This window comes from Sebastes fasciatus, chromosome 2, assembly GCF_043250625.1.
Source record: "Sebastes fasciatus isolate fSebFas1 chromosome 2, fSebFas1.pri, whole genome shotgun sequence".
NCBI lineage: Eukaryota > Metazoa > Chordata > Actinopteri > Perciformes > Sebastidae > Sebastes > Sebastes fasciatus.
In genome coordinates, this window is record NC_133796.1 from 40,827,089 (window position 1) to 40,854,463 (window position 27,375).

General features: G+C 41.2%; 1 protein-coding gene across 4 annotated transcripts in view; it reads right to left on the bottom strand.

Moving 5' to 3' along the window:
* The window catches only part of arnt2 (aryl-hydrocarbon receptor nuclear translocator 2), a 105,352-nt gene that overhangs the window by 77,501 nt on the left and 476 nt on the right, over positions 1-27,375 (bottom strand). For 2 of the 4 annotated variants that reach the window (XM_074624647.1, XM_074624638.1), the window contains exons 2-4: positions 14,158-14,269; positions 3,577-3,624; positions 1,719-1,769 (exon numbers count right to left, since the gene is read on the bottom strand). In XM_074624647.1, the coding sequence (XP_074480748.1) occupies positions 1,719-1,769; positions 3,577-3,624; positions 14,158-14,269 (211 nt within the window). The remainder of the gene's footprint in view (positions 1-1,718; positions 1,770-3,576; positions 3,625-14,157; positions 14,270-27,375) is intronic. The other 2 variants (XM_074624662.1, XM_074624654.1) reach the window with 1 other exon arrangement.

A 27,375-nucleotide genomic window follows, 5' to 3' on the forward strand; every position in this document is an offset into this window, starting at 1 on the left:
AGTACTCTCCAGACTTTTCACTACGCCTTTACTTGCTTGCTTATACCTGCTTATAACACCGCAGGTCAGCCAGGTCTTTAATGAGAAATTAGACTTTGATTGAGAGGAATTTCCTTCAGACAACAGGAGGGACACACAAGCTTTTAGAGGTTCCTACTGTACTCTGTCGCACCTGTTTGTCTCAGTCTGACACAAAATCCCCTTCAGACCCATTAATATACAATTGACACTTTTCACTGAGGTTGAAGCCAATACTCTTTTTGTCCCAATATCTAATATTTTGGGCAATTTTCATGCCAAAAAATAATCTAATTAGTATCAAGAATTGTTTGAGCGGCAAACAGAAAATCGATCTATATATAAAAACAATTTTAGAGAAAATCTGTGTATCTCCGTCAATATATGGGTCAAATAAATTTGAATCCCTCATTTTTTAACGTACACTTCGGCACCATGTATTTTACCATCTAAATAGTGAAACAGCATGTCTAATGTGTATATTTATTGATTTATGTATTGCCCATAGGGTGCAATGCCAAAAAAAGCAGATAGTAATTGTTGCGGTTTGTTGTTGGGCTTTTCCACTGAGTGCCTCATTGTTTGTTCAGGGGGTGTGTCTAATTGCTGGTGTTTGACACTGGGTGTTTTTACTCGACATGTTTTCTTAGATGGCGATGCTTCAAGTGGTATTTTCAGTCTTTATTGACACAAATTTTTTGCCGGAAATAATAATATACATCATCGTTCTTTCTTTTGGGACTGCATCATCCACTTTGTGTCCAATAGGGGGCTTTAAATGGGACATATCATGCTCATTTTCAGGTTCATACTTGTATTTTGGGTTTCTACTAGACCAGGGGTCAGCAACCTTTACTATCAAAAGAACCAAAAAAAACAAAAAAACAAATCTGTCTGGAGCCCCAAAACATTTGATCATTGTGATGAAGGTAACACAGTTTATAGTCTAAGTATATAGTATATAAGTCTAATGCAGTGAGGGCCAAAGAGCAGATGGACTACGGAGTATTAGGGCCACATCGAGGGAAAAAAATTTGAGATTTCCAGAATAAAGTCAGAATTTCATCGTAACATTACGAGAAATAAATTAAATAACACGTAAAATTACTACTTTATGATATTATGACTTTATTCTCGTAATATTATGACTTTTTTTCTCATAAACCTATGACTTTATTCTTGAAATCTCCGATTTATTTTTTTCCCCTCAATGTGGCCCTAATACTCCGTCATACCGTCGTACCATAGACCTACAACAATGATAAATAAAATTGAAAATGTAAACAAAAAAAACTAAGAAAAACTTTCTAAAAATCCACAAGGAGAGCTGCATGTGGCTCTGGAGCAGCAGGTTGCTGACCCCTGACCCAGCCCTACTGAGTAAACTACCCCCCCCCCACAGTGGTTTCTGTGGCCAGACATCTGATATAAACCATAGTGACAAAAAACACTAATTGTGGTCTGATAAGAACCATCACATGGATGGTCAACACTAACAGGCTAATAAATGACTGAGAATATACCAATATTGACCTAATGCTGTATACTGGTATACAAACCCTATCCTGATATGTTTTGGCACCAGTTGTTAGTATTTCACTGTCTTTGGATGAGAGCAGGTGTTTAGTGTGCAGGTTGTACAGTCTGTTGAGCCCTGAGTCAATGGAAAATCCTCTGTGGCCCCAGCTGGCTAGGCCTACCTGGCGAACTTATCCTTATCCCCACCAGGAACCTGATCATCATCATCATACCTACAGAGAAGAGAGGACGCGGCATGTAACACCATGTACGCAATACAGGTAAATAGCATCATGTAGCACACTCACTAGCCATATTCCTCACATGCAATGATTGTCACATATTAATGCATGAGAGTAGATGGTTCAAAGAGTGATGATAAGAACATGGACAAAACTGAAGAAAACAAGCTGGTGGAGCTGGTGCATTCTGGTCTACTCTGAGTGAGGACGGCTTACAAAACCAGGTGTTTCTTACACTCTGGGTTGAGGCCTTCTTTCAAATTGGGTTACATTATCTCCCAAACTTAACTGCTGACTTCTCTGGACGAGATGACATCACTGCACTCAGTTTTACAACATAAGTAAGGCAACTAGGGCTGTCCTCAACCAAATATATTCTATTCTTGGTCGACTTAATCGATTAAGTTGATTTAATCGACAGATCTGTAAAACTGAGTTTCTCCATAAAGAGTCACCACTTTAAATCTTGTGCTTATGGACGATAATAGTATAATGGACATTTGGGTTAAACCTGTCTGATAGCTGCTTCCCTACCAGACTATAGATTTTAGTCTCATAAGCAACTGTATACCTAATTAGTAAAAACTTCTGGTGTCTGGATTTAATCACAATGAGATCTGAGGTTCAGCCAATAGTAAAAGTAAAAATGAGACCCAGACTGAAAAGAAAAACTCTATTTTCCTTTAACCTGACCATTAGAATACAGGAACACTAGTTGAAAAAGGATGGAGTCACTCCTAACTTTAACAAGAGTAGCCCACAGTGTAGCATGAACTCCACTGATCCAGTTAGAATGGAAAGAAACTGAAATCTCTGTTGATTTACAGCCTGAGTTTTCACTCTGTCAGTGTATGGAAGACTCTTGTGTGAGTCTGAACTTGTCCCTCAGTCTTCATATTTTGCTGATATTACAGCCTAAATAGTGCAATACAACCCCTTCCCCCCCTAACACTGGATTGGGTCAACTCTTCCCTCTAGTCTCTGTGCAGCTGTGCATCACTGGCAGTCACATACTGAGAAGCAGAGAGAACTACGGGAGACAGCATTGAATGATCTACTTGACGGGAATAACATATGTACAAAGTGTATGTACAGTGGGCAAACCCTTTCACAGTGTGAATATGGAGCTTTTCCTGTGGCCAAATAAAATCCTCCATGTAATGCTACTGTCCATTATCAAGAGTGCAGTTCCTCCTGTGTTCAGCAGAGAGCAGCTCCTCCTCCTCCTCCTCCTCCAGCTCACTGTCACCACTCAACTTAGCAGAAACAAATCCACTGCTGAGTTGTCAGCTCAGAAATGAAGCACTTACTGTAATGTACATCCTACATACTTACACACCACACAATATGAGGAGAAGAAAAAAGGCAAACACGTTGAGATCAATTAAATGTGGGCTGACGGTTGAGATGCAGTGACAGAGAAAGTCCCTCTTTAAAAAAAAAAGGAATACAGAGCACAGCACTGTATATTTTGATGGAAGGAAAAAAAAAGTCATGAGGTGTCCATGCAACAGTCAATGTTACCAACATACTGCAGGGTATCTGCAGGGTTCGCATAGAGCTTTAATACCACCTGACATTATGCTACAATCAATTTAAAACCAAAGATGTTCCAGGTTGCCATGCATACTGTACTACAAACCCATTTTTGAATTGGGTGCAGTAAAAAAAATGAGATCCAACAACTTTAATATGTTCATACCTGCAGATACCCTGGAACAGGAACTGTGTTATCTTTGTGAACTAGTTCTAAAACATTTCAGGCAGGACCTTTGCTTTCTGCTTTCCGTGTTCTCACCTTGAAAATTTGCTAGGACCCTCTCCGTCTTCGTCGTCGAAGTCCATTCTGGGAAACAACCACAGAAAAAACACTTCTTTTAGACTTAGGGATCTCTCGTGACTAAACCCCCAGTGTTTTCTGGTAAATAATATGTATATATCCACAGCACTAACTCTAAACAACTGTAGACATCAGTTTAAAGCAACAAATCCTCATTTGGTTCTGCAGCTGCAAAGTGATAAAGTTGTGTCTGCTGACAAATAAACCAATAGATCAACGTGTTTGTCTGGCCAGGGGTGGACGGCTCATCACTACAGAGCTGATGCTTTCGTCTCAACACGATATCTCATCACCTCCCCACCCCCATGCAATAAGCGGATCTGAATGATGCCGAAATAACTACATAATGATGTTGATTTGTAAAAAGTCTGAATTCATACATTATGAAGTCTGTCTGCAAGACGACAAGAAAACAACTTTTAAAATGCACGTTTTCTGATTGGAGTTTTGAATGGAATCAGTGCCAGGCTATGCTAACAATCTCATCGTTAATGGGCTTTCGCAACACAGCGTCACAGAAATTTCTCGATGTATGAAAAATTTCATCTTGCGCAAATAGGCGAATGACACAAATTTCACGTGTTCGCGCCACAAAGCGTTCACTTTGCACTTGGAGTGAATGCGTCATAAGACTAAACCATTATCCTCACTTTATTTGACTACTTCTGTCTCGTTGAAAGACTCATTATTCTTGTTTACTAGAACAACATACACCTATCACACTATGCATCTGTTGTTGTACTTCCTTTTGCTGCAGTGACACTTCAGTTTCCCTGTCTGGGAACAATACAGGTATTTTAGTTCCAATTATTTAAGAACAGGATTTTGTTTAGTGTAACAACCATTTCAGGTCCATGTTTCAACTGTTGGACATGTCTTTTATCACATTATGTTGACTTCCAAGACATCTAGAACAGAGCGACCCACTTCTTAAGGCATTCTTCTATATAGTACAGTATAGCCTGTCGCTGTTGTCCCGCGGCACATCGAGCTGTAAATAGATGGGTTTGTACTGCAACCTCGCAGCAGGAGTCAACTGCACTGACCAGCGTTGATGTGGTCCTGCTTGACAGCATTACTGTTGGGACTTTGGAGTTTAGTTTCACCTCTACATTACTGTTCATGCTTGCATATATCAACCTCACTGTTTACTGATCACTCTCCTACAGCTGTACCTGAGCTGTATTTTCTGTGTTGATTTATTGCTGATGAAAACTACAGCTAGTCGTGTTACTATCTCCTGCTGCTGCCGCCTCACAATAAAAACTCACCGGCAAACAAATGGGAGGATCTGTTGTTCTGTGGAGAATGTATAATTCTATAGCACATGTATATCATGACATGATACATTTTATGGTAAATCAATTGAGACATTGTTAGTGGGTAAAATAACCACATACTAGTGTGTCTGTTTTTGGCTAATCCTGCAAATATACACCTAAATATTGATGCAACAATCACATAGAAATCTGACACGACTATGAATCAGTCACGCTCATTGATCAGCAGTGTTGCTGATAACTAACACATCCACAGATATGCACCACAGTACAAACAGTATGGTGAACCCTCTGATTGTAGACAAACATTATATATTGTCTCGGTATATTTTGTCATGTACCCATATTCAGCTCAATTACCCTTTACCAGGGGTCAGCAACCTTTACTATCAAAAATATTTTAGGCAAAGAAAAAAAAAGAAAATCTGTTTGGAGCCACAAAACATTTGAGAATTGTGATGAAGGTAACACAGTTTATAGTCTAAGTATATAGTATATAAGTCTAATGCAGTGAGGGCCAAAGAGCAAATGTACTATGGAGTATTAGGGCCACATTGAGGGGAAAAAAATCTGAGATTTACAGAATAAATTCACAATATTATCAGAAAAAAAGTCGTAACATTCCGAAAATAAAGTCATAACTTTACGAGAAAAAAAGAAAATAACACATAAAACTACTACTTAAATTATATAATAATATTATGACTGTGATTTCAAAATTTATATATATTTCAAACATTATTAGATTATGCTCATCACTGAATCACCAAATGATTTTGCCATGATTTTCTGCAGTTTTTACCATATGCATGAAAGTCAAAAGCCGTTTAGAAACCTGGTTCCACAACACTGTATGCATGGCAGAGAAATCAGAGTTCTCCTGGAGAAATCTAGCTGGCCAAATCAGGTTTCCTGAGTCCCCCACCTGGATGATGGAAAGCATGTTAAGAAACCAGCTTACTGGAGAACGCCAACTGTAACCTGAGGGGGTGTACTACGAGGCCGGTTCAACAGAGCCGGCTTTATTTGTGTCAGCTGGCTCGACAAAGCCTTAAGATAAGACTATTTTCTTCATCGGGCTCTGTGCGCGTTCCCATAAAAGGGCCGTTTGGTGTCATTTGAGTCTTCTACCAACTCTTCTTCTACTAAATGGACTGATAGCGGGCGTCTACCTCCGACTATGAAGAATATTAAAACAATTATTACAGTAAATAGCAACAATGCTGCTGTAAATAAGGTCAGAGAGGAATGCTGGCAGGAAATGACTTCTTGTGTAAAGGGCTGTCAAAGTTAACGCGATAATAATGCATATTTGTTTTAATGCCGCTAATTTCTTTAACGCATTAACGCAACTTGCGATTTTTAGGTTGTATTGGGTTCAGTTTTAAAGCTGGAGTGAGAGAGAAGATACTGGTATCATATGAAACTAGAGAATCTAAAGAATCCATTGGTACCAAGGCTAAATAACGCTCCAAATTTACGCTACATTTTGGCGAGGAAAACAAAAGAAGAGAACCTATTACAGTTCTGTCACCCAGGTCCACAAGAGGTTCTACAAGAACGGGGACGCTATTTCCAAGCGGAGTGAAAGGTGCATTTTATAGACGATTTCAATCTGAAACTCTGAACATAACCCCCCCCAAACCCTCCACCTCCACTTAGGCTGCCCTGTCACTGCTCAGTTCGTATGCATCATCTACCTGATGACTTTATGCACCATGGCAGCAACAGTGGCTGTATGAAGGGGCAATGGAGAGGATTATTGTGTGTCTGTTGTTGGGATCCTCTTACTCAACTACATCCTGGCTCATCTACACACACACACACACACACACACACACACACACACACACACACACACACACACACACACTCAGCATAATAAATAAGGCAACAGTGACAGAGACAAGAACAGTCCATGTTACCTCCATGTGCCATGTTTATTTGGCATATTGCCTGGATCCAGTTGTGTATTATTTATTCATGTTTATGTAGTCCTAATGCCTGGGCATGGGTTAAAAGCATTACTTTGGCCCCTGAGGATTAGATGTACAAGGTACTGAACTCATACTCTTTCCACAATGATGAAGAACCTGAAAATGCCATTCACATGTCAAATGGAGTTCCATTACTAATAGAGTTCTGAGATCATTTCCTGAAAGCTCTTCGTCCAAACAGACAGTTGCTTTTTTACCCTTTCTTTTTCCATTGACAGAAACAGTTGTATCAGCATGATTATTTGATTAGAAGAGCGGAAGATGAGCGGATGATCCCCTAAACATCCCCACTGATTTTATCACTCCTAAAAACCATAGAGCGTTAGGATGTGCTACCCCTCTAGCTAGATGGCAGGAAAAAATACTGTCAAGATTAGAGCTGCACGATTAGTCAATTAACTGATAAGTCAATCATCAGAAAATGAATTGGCAACTATTTTAATAAGTGGTTCATTGTTTAACTCTATTATGATGCAGAAATGCTGAATATTTACATTTACAGTGTAAACTGTGGACTGTTGGTCAGACAAAACAAGACAGGGGAATATGTCATGTTTGTTTATAATTAATAGACCAAACAATTCATCAATTATTATAATATTATTGATATTGAAAGTAAGCGTTAGTTGCAGTCAGGATGAACAACGTTTTTTTGTCCATCTGACCAGAACATTCTTTAATAACCTGGAGAATCATTTGTTGCAAGCTACCTGCCATGTTGATTAAGGATGTCACGAGAACTGATACTTCGGTACCAACTCGGTACCAAAATTAAAAATTTGACGGTACTTGTTTTCTTCGGTACCGAAGGTACCGAACGCTGCCTGTAATGGTCATTTGGTACCGGAGCGGAGGTACTGGAGATGCGATTCTTCCGGATCTAATGGGAGCAGTATACGCTTACAAGTGTTCTCATCTGCCGTGAAGTGAAGGAAGAAGAAGAACGCCGTAACAGCACGGAAAAAAACAACACGAGACGTGAAAGATGGCAGCAGCTGCAGCGCTACCTCCGCCTCAACTCGCTGAGAAAACAAATAGAAGAGTCGGGTATGGAAGTACTTTGCGTTCGAGGCGGATTTACAAGGAGTAATAATGGATTCGTAAAAAACAATATGCGGTGCGGTAACGGTGCCGTCGTACTTTTCTTCCAATTTAGCACCTCAGAGACAGACATCCAGACAATATGGTTTGTTTTAAATACTTGAAGGCTTCATGCCACTGTTCTGTTTTACAATGTTAATAGACGTTTCTTTTTATTTATTACTTAAAGGCTACATGCCTCTGTTTTTTGTAATGTTGAAATGTTTTAATAAAGGAGTGTGTGTTGAATAACATGGGATTTATTGTTTTTTTTTACCGTGGTAGCGAATTGGTATGGAGAATCGTGTAAATTCACTGGTATTGGTATCGACTACTAGATTTCTGGTACCGTGACATCCCTAATGTTGATCCAGATGTTCTGTGATTGTCCAAAACTATGTGTGGACTGGCAAGTATCACACTGCATACGGTTGGAGCCTGGCCCTTTGCCTGCACAATGTGGCACCTTAACAAAGTACCCGGCCAATAGGACAGAACAGAATGAAATCCCCGATAGACTTGATGTAGTTTGTGAATCTTAAAGAAGCCTCCAGGCCTAATCTCCACAACGACACAGAGACCTTTACAACTCTATTAGTCATACATACAACGGATGACATTTGTAAGTGTATATAACATCAGCTGAGGTTTGGCTAATTATCATAGAGGCAGTGGAAAAAAAGCGGTTAATACACCAAGCACATTGCTTAGTACATTGTAAAAGTTAATGATGTGGAAATGAACTAAACTGTTCAGGAACTAGAAGAGTTCCTATTTAGATTTTTTGTTTCCTTTTCTAGTGCACATCATGACTTGTTAGGAACTGGTCAATTTAAAGAAAAGTATGATTTGAAGGCACATTTTAGATTGTTGATGAAGCTTTGTTTCATTTTTTTACTCTTTGGTATCTGCGTAGTTCTGCAAAACAAAACTACAAAGAAAGCCCCGTCATTGTAAATCACAGTCACAAACACGTTGTCACATATGGGGTCTAAACTATGTAATTCATAGATTTTTTTTCCAGTCGAAATGTGCACTAAGATGCAAAAGATTAACTTAACGCTAGGTTGATCAATGTAAGAATATCCCATAATAGTACAAGATGTATGAGACTCTAAACAGCTGGACACTATGGGGAAAAATGGTATTGTCTGCTGTATCAGAATGTAGTAGGGCTGCAACGGTTTATGTATTTGTACCAAACTTTCACCGTACGGGGGTCACACTAATCAAAACTGTGTTAAGGCAATATTTCTGTAATTTTACGACACTTTATATTCCTTGCATGTGGGAGCCTGAGCGGAGCTGGGGCGAACAGTTGTTTTACTATCATGGAGAGGAAACAACATGTGCAAACTTTCTGAGACCCAGCCTAACCAAAATAAGAGGAGCTCCTAAGAAAGTCAGACGCCGACCAGAAAACCATCTGCTGCAAAGCTCACCACATGCTGGTCCCCACTACGGGCATGATGAGAGAGCAGGCTATCCGTTGTCATTAACCGGCACATCATGCCTTGTTTCTTCTTCACCGTATACGGACTACGGTACGGTAGGGTTTTGCTCCCTTTTTTTATTTTTTGTATTATTTAATTTAGCGTTATATAGATATGTTTTATAATTAGGCATTAAAGATTATATATACTGTTGCTTTTTAAATGATAAAGATGACAGTCTTAAAACAAAATAAATACTTGTTTATTGTTATATGCACAACATGATAGGCAATGACACTTTGGTTGTGTCTGGTTGTGTCTGGTTGCTATGATACGGGATATCTGCAGAAGTAAAAATGTTAGCACAATGAAGAGTACTTGCTCTGGATGAAGGGAAGGCTGAAGCACGTATAGGTGGAGCGGACAGACTCGCCAGTCTGTGTGTTCATTTCTCCTCCATTGTTGTTGTTGTTGTTGTTGTTGATGTTGTTGATGTTGTCAGAACACTGCTGCTAAGCAACAGGAATATTAACGTTACTGTTGGCGTCTAGAAGCCACAGAGGCTAACAATTGAGCAAGCTAGCAAGTAGATAACATAATGCAGTAAATGCAAAGGCATACTGACAGAGGAAAAAGATGAGGCCGTTGGGAATATCTACATTTTCCTCAGACATATTATAAAATTACGGAGAAAAAACATACACGACTAAAATTACAATATATTAACTTATTATGCACCGAAAAATGAACTTCCATGTTTCCGCCATTTCTCACAACGCCAACAAACACGCCACAAGTTGCACCGTGGACAAAGGGCTCGCTGCGCCCTCTCTCCCCGTCAGGGAGGGAAGGGGCCCCCTGCTCCCGGTGCGACTGTCGATCCCAACTGCGTCAATGAAAGTGAGGGCCGGCGCGCGCCAGCTGAGGTGGGATCCCGGCCCAGTGGGGTCGGGCACACCACCGGCCCGTCTCGCCCGCACCGTCAGGGAGGTGGAGCGTGAGGACCCGAAAGATGGTGACGAGAGATTAACATCCCGCCGCCGTAAAGTGGTATCGGTTTTTATAATGAAAATAGTTTAACAAAGTCGCCAGTAGGCAAAATGCTCCCTCAGTCCTCAGCAGGAGGACATTGTCTGTCTTTGACACATGCACTACTGTAAATAAATGAAAACAAACGGATCTTTATGCATTCAGGGTGGGGGGGTTTCTCGCTGTAATGACCATGCACCGCACCCTGACTCCTAAACCGGGATATGAACTGAACCGTGTCTTCTGTGGACCGTTACACCCCTACAATGGAGCTTGGACTGAACAGAAAGGACAGAGAAATAGTGAGAGACAGTTCCTGCTTTGTTTGACACTCTGTGCATGTCACCTAACTGTTTTAATACTGTTTAATAATTAACTGCTTTTTATACTTTTGTACAGAATTGTACATGTATTGGATAGTTGATGCCAGACAGCAAAATGAAAGAGGAGGGGAAAAAAAGAGGAGCATAACATGAAAACTCTCAGATTTAAACCAGAGACTCTCCGGTTCCATGCTATATAATGGTATGGTTCCTAAGAGGCTATTTTTGTCCCCTAGTACCATGCGTGAAGAACTAAATAAACAGAAACACTGGTACCCCATTAAACAGTGTGTGATTGCTGAATAAAGAACACTACAAGGTGGTTAATGAATAACCTGCACCAGGATGCTCGTTTTCTAACAAAGCTGCTAGAAGGCTCATTTGCAAGAACTACAATGTGGAACCTTCTGAAAAGCCAGGTTAGCTGTTACATCAAGCATAGCAAAGGGATGTTTTCATTGCCAAATATTTTAGTCACAACAGGATGAAGCAAGCAAATAATATGAGGCCTTTCCAGAATACACACTGTTTAAGACCCCAATCAGAGAATGACCAGATGTGGAAACTGAAACCTTCATCGGGGAGCGTTTTGGCATGAATACTTTCACACAGAACAAAAATATTATGTGACGAAAAGCCGGAACAAGGTGAGTTGCGTCTATATTTATGAAACAGCAACACGGAGGCTCCGTAGTCCGAACCAAGACGGCAAACATTATTACTCCTTTCAACCTTGACAGAGACAGCTCAGAATATTCACAGGCAAGTTTATTCATCACTCCCCTGGTGTGTAAAGGCCTTTAAAGGGACTGTTTGTTAGAATCAGAATGTCTTGTTAACAGCGACACCTGTGGCCGTTAAGTCAACGAAAGTCAGCGTCCTGTTGCTCGCGCTTGTGCTCGCTCTACATAGACATGAACGAGCATCGCTCAAAACAGTGAGGAGACACACGTCAGCTAAAACCACAATATCACTCTATTTTTCAGCTGCTTGGCAGTAATGTTAGCTGACCAGACGAAGGTCTCTCCATGAATCAATGCTGATCCTAGTGTTGGCTTTTCCTGCCTCAGCCTCCCGACCGCGGCCGGAGGGAACAGGGGAGACACCGGAGTTTTGGTCGGAGACGATAACGTTTCTCTCTGCCGAGCCCCGTCACTTCACAAGACACGGGAAACCTCTGTTGGTCTGGAGGAGCTGCAGCAGTTATTTCTGCACAAACGTCCATTCACTAGATATTCTCAGAGCTAAACTAACTCTTCTGCAGTGTGGAGTGTGCGCGCATGCACGTGAGAGTGGAGCGAAAGAGCGAGAACGAGCGCGGTGTGTGAGTGAAGGCAAGCAGATCAGAGGATCAGAGTACAGCAGAGACTCCGGTTCTGGAGACCAAAGCTACGGTCTCCCCCGCGTCCTCCGACCGCGGCCAACACTGTTTAACAGACGGGCTTCACTAGATACAACCAAGAGATTTTGGTGCTTCACTGTAGTTTGTGTTGGAGTCTGAGTCTGAACAGCGTAGCCACACGCGAGCGCGCATGGGACACCGACCCGGAATGATTTATACGTGTAAGAAGTTACAAACAGTCCCTTAAAGGGGAACACCACCTAAATTAAGAATTCTAGTATGTTATTTCCATGGCCTATACAATTAAATTAACGTGTGAACATGAGCTACTCTCTCTCAAAGCCAGCAACCAGAGAAGTCGGTCTCAAACTTGTGATGTCATCAAGTGTAAAGCCTGGAGCTGCTCCATGTACAATGAATGGGAGACTGATTTTGTGAACCCACAGATTGTTTTCTTTTATATTATTTATATTTACCCAAATGAGCTTTATTCTATCTGAAAATACTCTGAATATACTCAGAACATTCCCCTGGGTGTTCTCAGTGTCATCTAGATAGAACATCTTTCCCAATTCATTATTCCACACTTTATACTTGATGACATCACACATTTGAGTTTTAGCACTCTGATTTGGGGATTTGCGAGAGAGTTGTTCATGTTCACTAATATTTTTTGGACTGTTCTAGACCATAGGAATAACATGGATGAGTTTTGAAAATGGGTGTAGTTCCCCTTTAAATACCACTAGGTCACAATGATCTCAATGTGACATCTTTAGGCACACATTGAATTGCACCGAAGACAAGCTCATAGCATTAACTAATCAGACACAGCATACTTTACATTGGAATATGTGTTTGTAGCTTCATGGAAAAATAGATCAAGTCCAAAATCGACATGTCACGATACCAGAAATTAGTAATCGATACCAATACCAGTGAAATTCAATGATTCTCTATATCAACTTGATGCTAAGGTCAAAAACAAAAGTAAAACAATAAATTCCATGTAGCCTACTTCAACATACACTCCTTTATTACCGTTTGTATATGTTTTTTTGTTAGGAAGTTAAACAGGTCATAATTCCCTCTCTATTATCTATTTTATTATTCGATATACTCCTTCAAACAACTGGATTTATTCAAGTTTCTCTCTAAAAACTACATTTTACTTTTGAACACAACGTTAGCCCAATACTCATCTTTACTGAATAGAGCCTGAACGCATCATACTGTAAATTAATGGCGCCTCCTGTGTTGAAATCGGAGAGCTAGTTAACGTTAGCTGTTAGTAGCCGGTAAGCAGCTCAGTCCTGCACGGAGCTAACTGCTAATGTTAACTAGCTCTCGTCCTGCCAATTACAACACGGACTTGTTGTAAGTAATGTAGCATTATCGGGGAGCTAATAAGGAGGGTGCGTCCCCTGGATGCGTCAATATGGCGACGTTAGTCTCGAGCCCTGACGGTACCTGCGGTATTGTGGAAAAACGAGTAGTTACGTTTTCATGTTTTTTTGGTATCAACTTGATTCTCGTGACATCCCTAGTCCAAAAGGAAGTATGATGCTCTCCAGCTATTATCTAGGTCAGGGGGCGGCAACCTTTACTATCAAAAGAGCCATTTTAGGGAAAAAAATAAATAAAGAAATCTGTCTGGAGCCGCAAAACATTTGAGCATTGTGATGAAGGTAACACAGTTTATAGTCTAAGTATATAGTATATAAGTCTAATGCAGTGAGGGCCCAAGTGTAAATGTACGACGGAGTATTAGGGCCACATTGAGGGAAAAAACATCTGAGATTTACAGAAAAGTCAGAATATTACGAAAAAATAAAGTCACAACTTTACGAGAAAAAAAAGTTGTAATATTACGAGAATTAAGTCACAACTTTACGAGAAAAATAGAAAATAACACGTAAAATTACAACTTTATAATATTATGACTTTATTCTCGTAATATTACGACTTTTGTTCTCGTAATCTTCTGACTTTATTCTCAGAAAATGTATTTGTAGTGGTTAATTTGCGCAGCAGGTCAGCGGTGAAGGTACTCACCCTCCTGATCTCCTCTTGCCCCCGCGGCCTGGCACGGTTCCTCCCATCCTCACCTGACCGCCTCCGACTGCCCCCGGCATCGCCACTGTCCCTGGCAACTCACTGCTCATCTCTGGAAGATACGACAGCAACAGCAAAACAGCACAGGGTTAGGAGCAGTACCCGTCACACAGACTACCATTAAACTTACAGTGTTTCCCATTTGTACAATTATTATACATATTATGAACATTTCCTGTAGACGTGTACACTGTTTTGTTTTCAGCAGCACCTTTAAAGCTTCATCTGACTCTAAATCTTGCGGTTCTGCTCACTTCAATCAGTTGTGCTCTCTGTTAGGATGGATACCTCACTGATACTGCTGGCTGTTGTGGTTCACTCAGTACACATTAGGAAAGGGTTCAAACGTTATGGGACACAATAAACCATACTGACAGGCGCGGTACAATCAACAAAGGCAGGCCTTACATTAGCAGGGCCAATCAATGAAGAACATTATATTTAGAGACATAGTTTACAGTTCCCTGTTCCCTTCATTGATCGCTGAGTTCACAGCATCTTGCACAGCGTGACATTTTAAAGGTCTGTTTTGCTATGAAGCCATATTCTGATGTGCAAGTAACTGTTCTGTATTTATCTTCTGCTCGTGCATATGGATGCACAAGCATGACAGTCACATGATACATATCATAATCCTGCTGATGGTTTCAAGCTAGTCCACTGATTGTGGAAGTCAGTCACAAAACAATGTAGAAATGAGCCAACAAAGAGAAAGAATAGGAACACTGCTATCTAACAGACAAAGATAGAAACAGATCAGGTCTGCAAATGTTTAATGAGCAAGGAAATGCAACACTTTTGTTAAGCCCCGTTGTTACACACGATGAGTTTCGGTGAGAAATATGAATGTATACATAAATTCACAGGGCACCTTTAAATTAGGGATGTGCATTCCAAGCAAAAGTACTATTCCATAATCACTGGGAACTAGTCGATGATTTTTTTAAAATCGCCGCATACCCCCCCAACCCCTGACACCCGGAGCAGCTGCTCCGCGGGGAGAGAGAGACACAGTGGGGGAAAACGGCATGTAAGGTCGGCACATTTTCCCATCTAACGCTATGGATTAAGAGTTTATTTCAACCATATTGTTGTAACAGAGGAAGAGGCCGGTGGAAAGACAAACCAAGACGGTTTTGGTGATTTTTATTTTGTTTCTGTCGGGATTGAATGACGATATGTTTCGCTGCTCGAACAGCTGATCTACCTGCTGAAACTACGAGCTTGCACACACACACACACACACACACACACACACACACACACACACACACAAACCTGCGCTGACAGAAAAGAGCCGAACTGAACGTTATACCGGCAGTAACGTTACTACCGGTGCCTGCGACGGTTAAAACAAGGGAAAATATATTTATTTTTAAGATAGAACGATTGTCGCATAAAGTAGTCGATTTTTTATAACTATTCGAAAAATCGAAAATCCTGACCTATCCCTACTTTAAATACAGCCCTACCTGTATATTTGATCACAGGTAGGGCTGGATACATCATTCAATATGTTACCAGTTTCAGTATTTTATTTAAGCAAAGTTCTTGTACAGCTGCATATGCTTGGACAACATTTGAAAGATGTGGTTTATTTCGTTAAATGAACAAAAGAGCTATGTAGAAAAACCTGTAGATTCAACAGAATGAATGATTTTACTAACTGGTTTTAACCATGTCATTTCAAATATTTGAGTAAATCATGTAATCAATTAATTCCCCAAAACAGTCAGAAGTGCAAATATTTGCAAAATGATCTCTCCAAATGGCTTGAATTGTTCGAACAACAGCTAAAAACACAAAGACTTTATATGACAAACTGAAGCAGGAAATGCTCATCTGTGAGGCTGGAAACAGCACATTTCTGTCATTATTGATTGAAACATGACTTAAAGCTGCAGTCGCAGTTGTCATAGTTGCTCAAACTGTCACTATATCCCGACAGCAGTGCACGAGTCAGATAATCTGTGAAAAAAATCATGATCCTCTGCCTGCTCCTAGCGCTCCTAATAGCATCTGCAAGATTCCACCACGCCCACAGAAAAACAACCAATCAGAGTCGAGGAGTCTCTAACGCAGCTGTCAATCACTGCCGGCAAAGTTAGAGAACTTCAATCAAACTATCAAACTAGGAAGCGTTGATCAAATATGAATCAATATTCTGTTATTGTAATGCCTATTTCTCAACTCAAATGTTTTCAGAAACATATTTGAGTGCTTAGCTGGAGCTGCGGTGCTTGGTTTTGGCTCAACTGTTTTCAACGTGGCGGCCACGTAACAAACTTTCCCATTTTGCAGCTCGACAGTAAACATTGATAGGACAGTGGATAGAGACTTGGAAAGGGGGAGAGAGAGATGACATGCAGAAAGGTCCACAGGCCGGATTCGAACCCGGGTCCATCGCGGCTAGGACTGAGCCTTGGCCATATATGGGCGCCCGCTCTACCAACTGAGCTAACCAGGCACCCATGACTGGAGAAGTTTTGATATACGTGGTACTAGGGATGTACATTCCAAGCAAAAAACACTATTCAAATCACTGCGAACTAGTTGATGATTTTTCGAAAATTGACACATACCCTGCATACCCCTCCATACCCCCCGCATAATGACAAGATGTTCCGCTGCTCGAACCGCTGATATACCAGCTGAAACTACTAGGAGTGCGGCGCCGCTTGCACACACACACACACACACACACACACACACTTGCCCTGACAGAAAAGAGCCGAACTGAATGTGCCACACGCGTTTTACCGGTAGTAACGTTACTACCAGGCAGCGCCTGCGACGGTCAAAACAAGGGGAAATATATATATCTTTTAAGACAGGACGACCCATCCCTACTTGGTACTGGGTTATTACACCTTAAAGGTATGGAGTGCTACCAATACCCAGCCCTACACTTGTCAACACCACATCCCATAGGACTGAGATGTGTAGAGCAATCAATATACACAGACCTACAGTACATAGTGTAGCCATAGGGCTCTATTAGCAGCCTGGACACCACATTCTATCTGATGATGTTTTGATTTACACACACATTTTCCCACACAGGCCCTTGACTAAGATTTTATTCAGTAATGACGCCAGTGAAATACAGGCTCTCTCTCTCAAAGCATACTTTCCTCCTTGCTCATACACCGATCCATTCTATTTGCCTTGCTGTTTTCCCTCCCTTCATCTCTCTGCTCTATTCACTCACTCATTTAGCCAGACGCAATGGATCGGCCAAACAAACCCTCCGCTATGCCCCAGTGCACCAAGTACCATAGTTAATATTTGATACAGTGTGCATTCACTCCCCCTACGTCTTTCCAGAGAAACACACTCACACTGCAGTGCAGGGCCTTCCCAGCAGCAGTTTTCCATCATTCATTCATGAAGTGGGTTTGAGTAACACACGCTTCTAAACTAGCGTAATCTGATGAAGAGACAGCTTCATCTGACAATCAGTGTGGTCATTCAGCCTGGCAGGAACAGCACACACACACTGCTGCCTTTCTCCTACCAGTCTAAATAGGCACTGGAAAAGTAGGCTACAACTCATGGTGCACTTCACCATTCAAAGTGTTACACCTGTGCCATAAAGAAATACATGGACTTTTTAAAGTGAGTCCCATTTGGTCACCTTTCCTGCCAAATTATGAAAACATTGAAGCCACAATCCTCCACATGTCCCCAGTGGGGCTGTGTCATAAACTGGGTTTGACACAGTTCCTCCCCTGTGTCTCTGCTAATTAACAAAATGCCAATGTGTTTATGATCTCAGTCAAAACCCTAGACTGTATCAAATATGGGTGTAGTATCAGTGATGTCACCCATGGGTTTCTGAAGAGCCGTGGTGAAGCTCAAAGTGGGTGGCTCCGGCCGTCGCCATCTCGGCACTGACGACGCAGCCTAACCCCCGGCTAATCCAAAGATAGGCAAAGAGGTGGGTCGTGGGTGAAACTGAGGCGGGCCCAGGTGGCGCAGCAGAGGAGACAGCTAGCAGCTAGTGACCAGAGACGACACCCACCTGTCACTCAAAGCGGCAATGCCCTTAATTGACCCTTTGCTAAGCCCCGCCCCCCGCTGCTACTCCGTCAAGCTGTCAGAGCTACCATAGAGCCACACAGTCACTGACTGCATAAATATGATCTCATCTTTGGAAAAGAGATTTCAGAGAGAAGCAGAGAGAAGGGTCTCCACTATGTATTGAAGGATATATCCAGAACATCAAAGTGATTCAGCAGCAATAACAGGTTCAAAAGATAAAGACAGAAGCTAAAGCCTTCAGATCACAGTGTAAACGTGAACCAGCATCACCTGGTGATCCAGACACAAGACAATGAAATGATGGAGCAACGCTGTCCCTGTAAAGCCAGGTAGGTCTTTATTGACTGTTACAAAGCAAAAGAAGCATGTGTATACATTCAGTATACCTTCAATAACTAGCGTAGCATAGAAGTGCTAACGCTAGCTAACGGTAACGTACTCTGCAAGCTTTGTTAGCTCACAGGTTTTTACGAAGAAACGTAACGTTTTAGAAACGTATATCTCCTTCCAACCTCTCTGGGTTACGTGTATCACTATTACACAACAGTTAACCATGACTAGCTCGAAATTCACAAAACCAGCCTGAAAATGGAGAAAATGTGAAACCATTGCATGAGAGTCTACTAGGGGTGTAACGTTTTGGATTCTAAATCAGATCTCGATCATCGAAATCAAAAGCAGGATCGGCGATTAGTCTTTTTTCTCTTAAAGCTGTAAACCAGCACAAAAATCCCAGTTGCCACCGTAAGCCACCGTGTTCTGAACAGACTAGGGATGTTAATAATTAACCGTTAACTTACATTGAGAATTTTAACCGATTAATGCTATCGGTTAAACGGTTAAAATAAACTTTAAAGATTAAATACAAAGCTGAGCAAAACTCAGAGGAGCAGCTTGTCACTTAAAGGAGAATAGCTGGTCCACCTTAACAGCCCACCTTAAGAGAGTCTGAGCCGGAGTTGTTACTAACGCCAGGGCTAACCGCCTTCACTTTAATCAGCTGGCAAGACACGGGAGCAGTAGCGTTTATTCACCGACAAATAAACTGTACACACACTGCCACTGCTACGTTCACTGCTGTAACGCCACCAACAACTAGTGATGGCGAGATGAAGCTTCATGAAGCACTGACGCCAGCAAATTGGTTCGCAACCATGAGCCAGGAGGCTTCATCTGGGCTTCATGTGCACATGAAACCACCTATTGGTCAAACAGGCAGATATATTCCAGATATGTGGCCGTGGTTTAAGTGGACAGAGGGCAGTGAATGTGCTTGAGTAACTAAAGGAAAATGATGGATGGGAGACATTTTTTCATTTTTATTCAGAAATAATAAGTTCTCAACTGTATTTCGGCTTCGGGCGTCTTCAATGACGTCATTGTTCTAAAACAATACAAGCCTCGATACGTGCTTCACAAGAAAATTCCTGGATTACTCGCCGCCACACACACACGGTCTGTCTCTCGACCGGACACTCGCTAAAGTTACGCCGTGCTCACTGAGTACGCCAGGCAGACAAACAGCTGACAACCTTGCAGTCATTGACGTGGTGGAGACTTATTGGGACAGTACACGTAGTGTCATGGCTGCTACGGTCACTCTCCCAGATGGGTGAACTGGGGACTCAGTACTCTGTTGTGCTCATACACTGCAGCTGGCGATAAATGATGGAAACCTGTTTGTGGATCAGTTTTTCGTTGCAGCTGGGCGGCTTGTTAGGCACTAAAAATAGCAGCGCTGCGTGAAACGCACTAATCTTGTCGGTTAACGGTTAATAATCGGTTAACGGGTCGATTATTGGTTATAGAAAAGATTCAAAATTAGCATTCCCTAGAACTAGGGATGCACCGATACCGATACCAGTATCGGGTATCAGGTCCGATACCGTGCTCACGTACTCGTACTCGCTAAACGGCTCCGATACAACGGCACCGATACCACTTTACGGCACCGGACGTTAACCTCTCGTCACCATCTTTCTGGTCCTCACGCTCCACCTCCCCGACGGTGCGGGCGAGACGGGGCGACGGACTGATGTACGGGTCCTTCAGGGCTGCTACAACAAGCTAACTGTTGTGTTAGCTAACACTAGTAACTAGCAACAGCTCAATGAAGGAAAAACATGTTTTGGCCAATCACAGATAAGCATGAAAAGAGGAAATGGATTGAATTGATAGGAGAGGTCCTGTCCTTGGGAAGGATTAGGACCTGCCGTCCTCCTCTACCCCCCACGATGCCCACAGCCACTTCACACACACAGGCTGCCCTTTCCCCTCTGCCCTGCAGGTGTTGCTGTTGAAGCATTTTAATCAGGATTTGGATAATGCATTTTTTCCAAAAAAGACATTTTTTTTTTATAAATGATACTGAGATTATGTAATGGTTTATTTCAACCAATTACTTTTATACAGTATTTGATCTCCCTCTTGCCTCTCAAAAAATAGAGGAGCAACCTCCTCTGCCTCTACTGACCAGCCTCTACTGATATATATAGTTTACAGTACTATATAATAATAATAATGACGATAATGTTCTGATTAATTACCGCAATATGAATGATAAAATAGGTCACACCATTGCTTGACAGTTTCTGATACTTGCTGCTTACTGTCAGTACCAAAAAGTGACCTAGTGTCACTGTCACTCAGCACAACGAAGCTAAAGTATTGGCATGGAGCACTAAAAGCAACAGTCTTCCAGCTGTCTATTACTGGGGAAGTTGATAATCTCTGCATTCCTTTAAATGCATAGCAAGTGTTTCAGGTTTTTCTTTGGTGCAGTGTCTTAAAGGCACATAGCTACAGTGGATCAGAAGCCAGGTTTTAACTCAGTCACATCTTCACACAGCCAAAAGCTAAAAAGCCCTGAGGTCAAATGCATTAATGAGCCTGTGGGCAGACCAGGGGGAATGTTGCATACTTTCTCCTTTTCAATCACTGCTCTCCCTCAGACAAGGTTGTTTCTATTCTTTCTCTTCCCCTGGTATCCATTCTTTCTTCCCTCCACATGTCTTTTCCCAAACCACCAAGTCTATCAAACAGCCTCAGGACATTTACCATGCAAAAAGGACAATTAATCCTCCAAAGGGAATACACACACAAACACACACAGACATACTACAGATGTTGGTCCCAAAGGTTAGAATGGAGCTAGGCAGAAAAAGCTTTTAAATACGCTGCTCCTTCTTCCTGGAATAATGTACAGAAGGACCTGAAATTGTCAGAGCTGATTACTAATGTATGGGGGGATTTAAGTCCACTTTAAAGGATGGAGAAAGTGGCACTATAGGTCGATGTGATTGCTCTTGATATTCTCACTGAATTGTTTTGAAATTGACCTGTTTGTGTGTTATAGCAAATTTGTTTGTGTTGCATACAAACTGGATGTCATGCTCGTTCACTTGTGGTGTGTGACAGTTGTATTTGTCTGCTTTTGTATTGTTTGTTTTTATTGTTGTAACAATGTCTGTGCTGCCCTCTTGGCCAGAGGTCTGTACTACGAAGTGAGTTCAACATCTCCAGAGTATCTTCTCCTTATCTGGCTTCACTAACCCTAACAAACGAGATCTCACTAAACGGTCCTACGAAGGTTGTTATCAACTCAGTAAATCAACCCAGGGTTTCTCAGTCTGGCTGTGAGCGCGTTCACATGAACGGGGCGTTGTTTGCAACATCTGACCAATCACAGACATGGACAAGTCTACTGACCAATCACAGACATGGACAAGTCTACAGACTTGCAGACAGACAGGCAGAGCGGCACATTTAACAAAGGAAGAGCAAACTATATTAGACAAATACGAAGACGTTAAACACTTAATCCAGACTAAAATTGCCAACGAGCAGGAAGGACAGCTGGCAGAAGAAAAAACTCCCGATGTTTGAATGCGTAAATTAACAGACTTATTAATTTAACGTTCCCCGTCTCCAGCGGTGTAAAATGGACTCAAGAGGAAGTAAAAAAATAAATATAAAAACATAATTCAAAGCAGAATAAGGCCGGCTGTCCATCTTGCATTTGTCATTTTAAACTGTGTTGTTTTCAGTCTGGATTATGATTTAAACTTCTTCATATATGTGTGTAATATTATCATACAATCACCGCACTCAGCTCTGATTGGTCAGTAGGCGGTGCTTTTATACGAGTTGATCTCTTATCTGGAACATAACCTGCTCCGGAGCAGGTTAGCTGTTCAGCATCAGTTACCATGGCGATCTACCCCGGTAAGATGTGATCCACCTTCGTAGGACGGAAAACCCTGAAGGGTTAACCCTGAAGTTACCTCGCTATAACGCCAAATCCTGCTTCTGGTACAGACCTCTGGCCACTCTTGGAAAAGAGATTTTAATCTCAATGAGTTTTTTACCTGGTTAAATAAAGGATATATATATACTGTATATTCAAAGTAGTTTCTATAGTACTAAAACACAACCAACTAAGTGCAAACTAATAGAAATGCATGACAAATGAGTAGAATGTTAGTACTGTATTATTTATCTCTTTAACAATTAGAGTTTATCTAAACCTCTAATGTTGTCTACCTGTCTGTCTGTCTGTCTGCCTTTCATCTGTCTGAAAGGATTTATTTTTCATTGTGCTGCTGAATATCTTGGCCTTTAAAAAATGTCTACATGTTTCTAAGACTTTGATGTTTGACACTTTCTGAAACAATTGATTATTTGATCAGTGAATTATTCTTACAATTCATCAATAATCATTTCTCCACTACAAAACCCACACATAGCTGGTTCAAGGCAGTTTTTGATTCATGATATTTTTGTGAATGAACTCTGGGTATTTTAACAGAGATTTGCCATTATTCTTTTTTTACATTTTGCACACTAAAATGATTTAGAAAAATACTTGACAGAATTGAAATAAGCAATTAAAGATCACCAAATAACACCATAAGCAAATTAAAGTCCCCTCATGTTACCTAATAAATAGCTCAATACCATCTCAGAGGGTTGAAAAGAGGTGAAATCATAAAGGCAAAACAGTCTCACACGTGAATGCAACGGAAGCCATTCTAATACTAACAATATGATTATCAATGTAAAGAACAATTTCAGCACTAATCTCACTGTGTCAATACACACACACACACACACAAAGCTGAACAAATAAAGCAACTAATCCTTGCAAATAATTTGGCAACATGGCAACATATCAATATAGCCTGTTCAGCTGTCATCTTAAATGCATTATTGGTGATGCTTTAAGAGCAGCAGAGAGTAGAAATGGAGCCAATATGATTAAAAAAAGTTATTTTTATAAATTGGTCACTATATCCTGACAGTAGTGCATGAGACAGGTAATCTGAAAAAAAATCATGTGCCTCAGTGTCCTCCAGTGCTCCTAACGGCATCTGCAAGATTTCACAGACCGGAGGAAAACAACCAATCAGAGCTAATCTGGAGTCTGCCGTCTCTGAGCAGCTGTCAATCACTCAGAAACTCTGGTCAAACTAGGCAGCGCTGATCAAACATGAATCAATATTCTGATACTGTAATGCCTATTTCTCTCCTCAAATGTTTTCAGAAACATCTTGTAGTGTATTGTTTAGGTGTAAAACAAAAAGGTTTGTGACCCGCAGGCCATGTTGAGATCTGTTGAGGAAATACCAAGCACCGCCCACCAGCCGGAGCAAACTTTCTCATTTTACAGCTAAACAGTACACTACAAGATGTTTCTGAAAACATTTGAGGAGAGAAATAGGCATTACAGTAAGTGATTGACAGCTGCCTCCGTTGAATGAACAGCCAATAGGAACGCTCTCTCTCTGAAATGACCTGTGATTGGCCAAAATCTTAGACACACAGCTGACAACCTGCTAAACTAAACTAAATGTGCAGTGGAGACTTTTACTGGGAAAGTGGTTGCATGTCCGCGACACTACACGCAGCATCGTAGATGCTAAGTTAACGCTCCCGGACGGTGAACTGGGGACTCCCGTCAACCAATATCTGTTGTGCTCCTGCAGCTGGTACACTGCTGCATGCGAGGCACAAATCTTGTCGGTTAGCGGTTAATAATCGGTTAACGAGGGTCGGTTAACGGTTAAGAAAATCTTTCTAAATGAGCATCCCTAGTTCATGAATAGGCTGCCACAAACCAACAAATTGCACTGCTGATTATTAATTGTTTAGTCAGTAAAATGTGTGAAAAATGCTCACGTTTAAATGTCTTGTTGTGTCCAAAACTCAAAGATATTCAGAAAAGCAGCAAATCCTCACAAAATGACAAGCTGGAATCAGGGAATGTTTGACATTTTTAGTTGATACATTACTTGAATAATTAATCAGCTATTGAAAAAGGTGTGGATTCATTTTCTGTTAATTGACAAATGAATTAAAGGAGAAATCATTCATACTTGACCGTGTTCTTTCTGTACATATCTGTATATTTTATGGTCCTGAAATCATCGTTGTCCTCTGTAAACACGCAGCCCTCATTAGATAATTTCACTTGTCATGTTTCACATGCTCTTACACCAATTGGATCTGGGTGACGGCCAGCTGGAGATAATCTTGCAGTGACACAGCATTCCCACATCCCTGGTCTGAGGTCAACGCACCTGACCGTACTGCCATACCAGGGGAAACAGTAAAGCTGATCACAGATCAGCGGGCTAACTTTGTCCTCCTCTGGCTACAGCAGCAACAGCAGCAGCATTAGGCATGACTTAATGCTAACTGGGTTTCATCAGCGGATAGAGGAGCTGCACGTAGCTCTCACTGCACGCTTCCCTCAAACATCTGAGTGGATTATTACATCACAACAAACATAACATGCAGGGGATAATAATTAAAGCAATAGGTTTGTCCCCGGCCTGGAGGGGTCTATGCTGCTGCCATTCAAGATATAGCCTATTACTCTCATCTGCTTGACCGACAGGCCGCCTTTTCTTTAAAGGTCCCATATTGTAAAAAGTGAGATTGTCATGTCTGTTATAGTATAAAGCAGGTTTAAGTGCTATATAAATACTGTGAAAGTATTGAAACGTTCAATATAAGGAGAAATACGCACAGCCCATATTCAGAAATTGTGCATTTGAAACAAGCCGTCAGGATTTCTGTCCATTTGTGATGTCACAAATATACAATATTTAGACCATTACACGGTTTTAAACATAAAAATTCTAAATGTGTCCCAGTTTATTTCCAGTTGCAGTGTATGTAAATGACATCAGCTGACAGGAAGTAAACATGGACCCAAACTGTTGCCTAGCAACGTATTTCCGTTGAAATTAGCTAAAACAGAGCGTTTCAGGCAGAGGATAAATACAGGCGCATTCAGGCAGACAGTATGAGGAAAATAAAGGTGTTTTTTTTTAACATTACAGCATGTAAACATGTTCTAGTAGAAACACAAAATACAAGTATGAACCTGAACATAAGCATAATATGTCCTCTTTAAACGAGAAAGAGGAAGAATTTATTTTTGTCTTCTCACAGTGCCCTTCTTTTATCTGACAGGGTTACTTTCTCATCTGTTCATTGTTCATTCTAACAACACCTCATCTCAACACTCTGTATGCAGCCAAGGTGCCAATAACCAGACAATTCTTTATTTATATTCCCGTTTCATTTACATTGCCAATGAAGTGGCACAGAGTGTATGGTTGACACGTTTTCATATGGAGTTCTCACACGCTCAGAGAGACTGTCCTTTACACAAGAATAATTAACTTTCACAATTTGGACAGATCATTTGTTATTCGAATACCCATATGCTATTTATATTATTGTTATTATTATTATTATTATTATAAATCCTAGTCGGAGAGGCGAGAAGCAAAAGCTGCCATGTGGAATGATTTTTTTGTTTAATGATGCTGAATAATAATAACGTTAAGGCATATCCACAGACTGACATGCAATTGCTACAGTACATTTTGTACAATTACTAAATTCAACTGTAATTAATTCAATGTACTGGCAGTTGACTCAGGCCATATTAAAAATTATGAACTGCATTATCTGTGTAATTACCAAGCTGACTATAAACAAAGTAATGACAGCAAGATGGTTACAGTATATGTATTAAACTTAATTTGCTGTCTAAACTGGTGGTGAGACAAATAAACTGTGATTATATTAATATATTCAAATTGAAGTGAGTCTCGTGCTTTTCGCTGTACAAACCTGTTCTACTAAATTCACAGGAGCAACATCAGCTTCAGCAGCTCAGCGTTGGGAGAACATCCCGCCAGACTCCATTTAAATATTTAACAATTTACTATTTCTTTGTTTATCCGGAAACGTACATAGCACGCAGAGCTGCACGTGAGACACGTTACACTTTAATATTGAATTCTAGTAAATCGGTAAACGTGTGACCAACCAAGGATCACGTATTTCTATATAATCCTAACTTTTATTAGTGGTTCACACTATTCCCCGATGCTCACCGAGAACAGCACTGAGTCAACAGCGGGGTATTGTGAAAGTTCACCTATTATTCAGAACCATGTTACTGTCTGCTGGCTGGACGCCGGACTGCAGCACCTTTATAAAGGAACCGTGTTGTGTTCTCTCCGGTACAAAGTTACCTCAAATGACATACGGTTATTACATATTTGCAGATTTTAAAATACGGTTTTGCTATGTCCATGAAAGCAGTACATGGAGAACACATCTAAACCTTTTCTATGTGCACTAATGAATCAACAGGAGAGGAACAGAGACATACTGAGAGTGTCTGCCTCTCTTCTACAACATGTTAATGTCTCCGGTGTAACACACAACATGAAGGGCAGCAGAGCTGTAGAGCTGCAGGGACACGATATGCAAAATAACCTTTTGTATCACGGAGTGAGGAAAGCTTAGTGTCGGCGACATGAACACATTGAGCTATCTTTACCGAGGAAACACCGGAGCACAAATACCATACCACACGGCAGTAAATGCATATAAATACACAACAACCAGGTCGTTTAGACCCCTCAGCTGTCCACAAAGCAGTGCAGAATAGCGGGTTAGTGAGCGGAGCGGAGCGGCGGCTCAGTGAGGCTCGGTGGGGGAAGGGGGATGATGGATGCTGGAGCCAGAGACTGAGCCTGAGACACACTCTGAGCCAGGCTGAGGCTCAGGCTCGGCGGCCTGGCGCCG